Below are 6,612 nucleotides of genomic sequence, written 5' to 3'. Positions count from 1 at the left end.
TAACCTCAGCATGTTTCTGGACTGTGGGAGGAAGCTGGAGAACCCGGAGAGAACCCACGCTGCACGGGGAGAACATGGAGACTCCACACAGAAAGATTTTGGTGCCCCAAACTTCCCTCAGCTTGCTCAGCTTCTCATTGCGTAACTCAGTCATTTAAAAGGATGCAGGCTCTGTTTAGTTCACGAGTGCGTCAAAAGAGGAATTTCACAGCTGGACAGGAAGTTACGTCATCGACCCAGGTTGTCTGTATGTAGTGGAAAGGTTCAGATATTTTATATGACCTGAGACAACTTTTTGCTCAAAAGTGGAAAATACTGCAACAGCCACAACGCTTTTCAATTTGTTCATTCTGAGGCCTCCAAAGAATAAGAAAGCACAGCCTGTGTGTAAGGCACAACCTTCATTTGCTAAATATCATCAACACAGAGCTCTCACTGGAGACTTTCTGTAGATATGTCGCTCTTAAACTCATCTCTGGAGAAATGTTTCTCTCACCAGGCTGCCAGGACGCTTCCACCTGTTCCTGGGTTTTGAGTCACTTGTTCACCCCGAGAACACCTTCAGCAGTTTAATATGAGTGCATTTCCCGACTAAACATCCTGAGCCCCACCCTTACCTGTGCAGCATACATTGATGCACACATTAGTGCATCAATAATGAGAAACAAATGAGAATATTTTATGGGCACACCACTGATCCAAACAATACGACCACCTGCATACTGTGCTGCTGGCCGGCCCTCCTCCCGCATCCTGCTGTGATCTCTTCCCAAGTAAAGGATGCTCATGCCGCCGGCTGTCCACATGATGTGAGAGAGACTTTATCAGACCAAGCCTCCTTCTTCTACTGCTCTATTGTCCTTTCTAGAAACTGTCCGTAGGTCCTTTCGACTGAGCACCTCGGTCCAGATGGACTCTCTGACTGGTGTGCCGTTATGCAGATCCATTGCTCCCATAATCACCAATAACATTTTCTGCGGTTTGTTGGTTTCAAACAAACAAGGGTCAGCCAGAGTTTACCAGCTGCAGGCATCTACCAGGCTTCTGCATCATGGAAGACGTAGGATCTGTTGTGTTTGGAGCTGGATGGGGTCACTCGTTGGTTTGGGGAGAACTGTGGTGAAGTCTCCAGTCTTTGACTTTTAAAATCAGATGTAGTGAGTCAGCGGTAAAGCTGACTGGTACGGTGAGATGGAAGCGACGTGTCAATCAAAAGGTAGCCCCACCCTAAAGCACACCCACCTTTGTTGTCTATTTTACTGTAAATGGGAGCAGAATTTACTAAATGAACACTACAGTGTTTGGAAGGAGCTACTAAACTAGCAACTGAAACCATTAGGAAACTGTTGAGTGAGGTATTAAATCAAGGGAGGAGGACACTCATTTTCACATATGTCCATACAATCTGCCTTTATTTTCTTAAGCCAGAGGAGTCGCCCCCTACTGGCTGTTCGACAGAATGCAGGTATAAGACAAATTAAGTGTCTCAAACCTTATTTTGTGTAGCACTGATATGCTGTTTGAATGAAAACTAAATATGTGTTCTTATTCTCTTCATATATTTAGCTACTCATGCTCACAGTCATTCTCTAAACTTACCCACTGTGCTGCAGATCTCTGAGCTGAATTAAACCTGAATGAACCTCATTAACGTGGAGGACAAGACAAAGACACGAACAGGACAGGCTGCGGGAAATAAAGATTTACAGTTTTCTTTGACAAACACATCAATACATCACTTTAACACATTCAACAAGAAAATAGTAGAAAAAGAGTAAAAATGGGTCAGTTGTAGAAAAAGGAACCCGGACTTGGCAGACATGAAGGCAACAGTAAGCTTAACAATGTGGCAATAAATTAGGTCATAAGAAATACAATTTTCATTTTCTAGAACTCCATCACTTCTTATCAGGTGTAAAGCTGCAGATCTGGACAAAAACACTCCTCCCCTGTTTGTACATTTGATAACTGATCACATTTAAGGCTTCTCCTTAAAAAGGAGTTAAATCATTTCAGCTGCAATCACACACCAGTCACGTTAACCTGGAGACCGCATCCCTCAATAAATTAAAACCTTTCTTGTTTCCAAGAAAGCTCGTTACACAGAATAATTTCAGCTGATTTCAACCTGCTGTATTTGCCCTGATGTGACTATTGTGTCTCTGTGTGCCGAGCTAACTTTGCACTCTGTATGAACATCTCATATCTGGACCGAAGGCACCAGGCTGAGATGAACCAGAATTCTTTGAGAGGTGAACCGAGTCCGCCTCTTGTTCAGTTCACGGCATGTGGCGGCTGCTGGAGGTCAGTTGAGAGCGTAGTTGAACTGGTTGGAGAACTTGTCGTGTTTTCTCTTGTCAGCTTTGTTCATCACCTGAGCCACTCTTCGCATGGTGCTCCTGGAGGGAGGAGGAGGGCGAGACCACAGCGGAGGTTAAACCAGAACACAAACTAGAACACAGACTAACCATCAGTTGAACACTTCCCTCCACACGCTTATTGGAGCGAATCACATTTGTTATTTCTGTCAAAACAACTGAACGTGGTTTGATAACTCGTCAAAAATCTACCAGTGGGTTGATAATTTTTTTAAAAGTACCCAACACTGAAATAATCTAATTAATTGATTGTTTTTGGAGTCACCTTCGTATAGATGTTTACAAGCTTTTGTTAAAACACTCCTTTGAGGCCTTTTAGAGAAGGTGGAAATCCAGCCAGCTAGGAGTCAAGACACCGTGTCAGATATGGTGTGAAATGTACAGTTAGCTGTATGCGTTCACTCTGTAGAGATTTTAGTAGCTTTAAAGCCCTTCAGTATGTCTTTGTGTTTGACGTATTTGTTGCAGCCAGAAGGTGTTCTTAGCTCCTATACTCAACCTATCAAGCATCTACAGGGAGTTCGCTATGACACGTACTTGTTAAAGACTTTTTTCTCCAGCCTGGAGCGGGTGGTGTTGGTGCCCTGCTTCAGATCGCTGAGGTTGGGATATTTCTTCTTCTTCCCTCTTTTACCGCCCACCCGACTAGAACCCAGGTCCTCTCCCGTCGCTGCCTCGATGTCTCGCATCAGCTCTGCGTCACGCCAATCTGCAACAGAAAGACGACAAGAAATCTATTATAAAATATTATTATTATTATCATCAGTAGTAGTGACTGACTGAAGAAAGTAATAAAAACAATAGTCTCTGGCGTTTAGCAAATATAAATCATTTTGTTAATCCTGACTGACCTAAAACAGGAAAACTTTAGTCTGACTTAATGTCACATCGTGAGCTTTAAAGGCTACGTGTCTTTCTATAGAGTGTATGTAAACTTCTGTTTCAACTGTAAATCAGGCTGGACAATCTAAGAGCAGTGGCAGAACCAAGTCGTAGGCGCCACAATCTACCGTAAACCTCCAAAACACAAAGCCAGCAATGTTTGACTCAGCTGCAATCACAGAAGCTCGGTGTGTGGACCTTCACATCCTCTGTATGTAATGAAGCACTCCCTCTATCTGCTGCTATTACAGCCAGAAACTTGAACAAAAAGTAATTTGACTGAGAAGTGTAATGAAGTAATTACAGCTGATAACATAAATGAGCTCATGCTGGCCAGTTGTACAGAGCACGAGCAGTAAACAGTGTGTCCTACAGGCTCATTTGGATCCAATTCTGGTGTTAATGAAAAGTGTAATGTCATAATTCTGGCTGATAAAGTAAAAGCGGCTGTAATACAGAGTAATGACGGTCTAAACGAAGAGACACTTCTAGTTAATGACGTACTGCGGCAGAATTAGAGATAAACCTGCAGTAATGCAAAGTAATTACACTGTGATTGTGATGGGATTGAAGTCGGGCTCTCTGCTCTGTCAAAACACTGACCCCAGCTCAGTGTGTGTGCGTGTGAGTGTGTATGTGGTGTTATTAATCAGCCGGTCTGACCCCGGGTCTGACTGAACCTTCAACTATCCCTCATTACACACACACACACACACACACAAGCAGTAATTGAAAAGCAGCTGGCGTGTTTAGGAGAATCATTACTGCTAAAAGAGGAGCAGCTGCATTTTACATTCAGCTTGTGTGTCCAAAGGTGTGCGTCCTCTCTTACTTTGTCGCCAGGAGTTTGGGAAGGAGAGAAACTATTAAATAGAGAATAAAACTGAGGTATGGATGAGGTAAAAAGATAGGGGGGGTGGGGGGGCAAAAAAATAGAAAGGAAAGAGAGGACAGGCAGAGAAAAGAATCTGAGTTTAATCAGTGTTGCAGCAGGGCTCTTTTCTCTGTCAACACCTCTTAGCCTTTTCCAGCTGGGGTCTGCTTGTGTGTGTGTGTGTGTGTGTGTGTGTGTGTGTGTGTGTGTGTGGGAAGAGGCCACACACACACATCCACTGAGGCATCTGGGGTGTGTGGTGGGTTCAGACGTCTGTACGCACCGCTAAGCACAGAGACGCTGCTGCATGTCTGTATGTGTGAGAAAGAAGTGCAGCGCTGCATCCAGGCCTCTGCAGCGACTCCTGCGTCTGTAAGAGCTTCATTCACGCTTAAAATAGCATCATGTGCGTTTAACACACTGGGGTGTTTAAACAAAGAGTATGGCATTCTTCAGATTCTTCTCATCGTCTGTATTATAAGAGACAAAGTCATCAGGATGCAGGAGCAGCACCCTACAGAGATACTAATTAGAAAAAAAACAACCCACCAATAGCCAGAGGAGCCATAAATTATATCTACAAAACTACAGTAACTTCAGTTTAATTGTGTTTTACAGTCCAGGAATCAAGTGTTTCTGTCCCACTGCTGTTAATATGTGAACTGAAATCAATATCATACAATTTACACGTTTCTTATGTGTGATTTAAAGACCACTAAATCAAATTGAATTAACTGGAGGCAAAAAAAAAAAAAAAAGGATCTTCTCCCCCGACTAGCTAATTTAGTTTAAGCCTTACTATAATAGTTGCATTAATTAAATGAAAAACCAACATGTTAGTTGTTTTTCTTTTACTCAAAGATACCAAAAAATGACGTTAGCTGCCCATTTTTATTTGTATTTTTCTACTTTAGTAGTTATCTCCTCTATAACTGAAGCAGTTATCTGCCCTTCTATGATTTCAGAAGGGCAATTACTTGTCTGTTAACGGTTTCTCACAACAGTTGCAAATTTTATTGTCATCTGTTCATAACTATTGAAGACTTTTTTTGAAAAAAATGCAAAAACAATGCATGTTCCAAAGGAGAAAGAGAAATGAATGCATTCCAGTCTGTGCTGCTGCTGGTTTCCACTCTGGTCTTGTGCAGGCAGCCATGAGCTTCCACTCAGGGATATAAGCACCTGCTTGTTTTCATCTGTCAGTGAAGAGTTTCATCAGCGACATCAGGAGGTTGGTACGACCCCAGAGCAGCTTCCCACCACCAACTCTGCCAACTTTACTTAGTGGGATACCTGGTCAACCTGGAAGCGTTTCTGCTGACAACCTCTGAGTGAAAATCCTGCATAAGTGCAGAATCATTTCAAGTATGCATAAAGAATGTAAGTAATTAGCAGGAACAGAACAGACTTTAACAATAGAGGTAGATATGATTTCACCTTGACAACAATGACCGCACTCAAGACGAGCGTCTGCAACAGAGCCGTCACCATTAATGGAATACGTGACTGACAGAAAAGTCGTCTGCAGCTGCTAAAAAATGGCTTCATAGCGTCTGCAGTGTGAAAACCTGTCAGGAGTCGAGAATTATGGTCGTAACAGACTCTGACAAACTCTACAGCACGAGAAAAATTAATGGTTAAAAAAAAAAAAAGGAAACTGCATCCATTCAAAATTAAATCTACAACAAAATCATGTGAGCAACAAGAAAAGGCGGGTTCCAGCTTCTCACATGTGTGGACTGGATGCTCATACAACATAGTAAACCAAATGTCTAGTCTAGACAGAGTTCAAGATGTTAGTCATCTTTGCTGTTATATACACAAATCACATCTTATATTTATTAAATATAACATACTGGACTTTGTCAGGGAGAGAACAAAGTCCTGGACCTTTACCGTGGAGAGGAGGGTAATAATATCTGAAACTTCACCAAAAAATGAGCGAGGGCACTAAAAGCATGCTTTAAATAGTAGATATATGTGTCACCTAAAGCAACATGTCACAGGTCTAATCAGTCAGTTAAAGTTGGAGGAGTGGCAGGTCTACAGGTGTGTGGCCATCAATTCAATATAATAATCATCTAAAAACACGATTAAGTCTTTTTAACCTAGCTGTATACTCTAGGGATTATTAGCCTAGCCAATTATCAGATCAAATGTTTTTCCTATTGTCGCCATCATTATGTGTGTTTTTTTATTTAAACTAATTCCCAATAAAAATCAATGAATACAAAAATGCATTAGTTTGGCCCTGATGCTGCTGCTGCCTCTCTCGTCCTGCAGTCTGTTGTCTCAAACAATATCTAATTGGTTACAAGGAACAGCGAATCAACACTGAAGGATGAATGTGGAGAAGCTCCTTTTTAATTGAACACAAATAAACAAAGGGATGTCAACAAGTTCTGTGTTTCATTTTAGATGACTAGTAATCAGTAGCAGCCCTGAAAAAACATATCGTTGGCTCCCTATTATACGCCT

At 42.0% G+C, this 6,612-nt stretch overlaps 1 protein-coding gene across 1 annotated transcript in view; it reads right to left on the bottom strand.

The window, feature by feature from the left end:
- Positions 1–1,391: 1,391 nt before the first annotated feature.
- The window catches only part of uvssa (UV-stimulated scaffold protein A), a 38,230-nt gene continuing 33,009 nt past the window's right edge, over positions 1,392–6,612 (bottom strand). Inside the window, exons 14-15 of the mRNA XM_008286103.1 lie at positions 2,916–3,087; positions 1,392–2,399 (exon numbers count right to left, since the gene is read on the bottom strand). Coding sequence (XP_008284325.1) covers positions 2,306–2,399; positions 2,916–3,087 — 266 coding nt within the window. The 3' untranslated portion in view covers positions 1,392–2,305. The remainder of the gene's footprint in view (positions 2,400–2,915; positions 3,088–6,612) is intronic.

The sequence above is a fragment of the Stegastes partitus genome, unplaced genomic scaffold (assembly GCF_000690725.1).
Source record: "Stegastes partitus isolate 25-593 unplaced genomic scaffold, Stegastes_partitus-1.0.2 Scaffold432, whole genome shotgun sequence".
Classification (NCBI taxonomy): domain Eukaryota; kingdom Metazoa; phylum Chordata; class Actinopteri; family Pomacentridae; genus Stegastes; species Stegastes partitus.
This window is presented reverse-complemented; position numbering and strand designations above follow the sequence as displayed.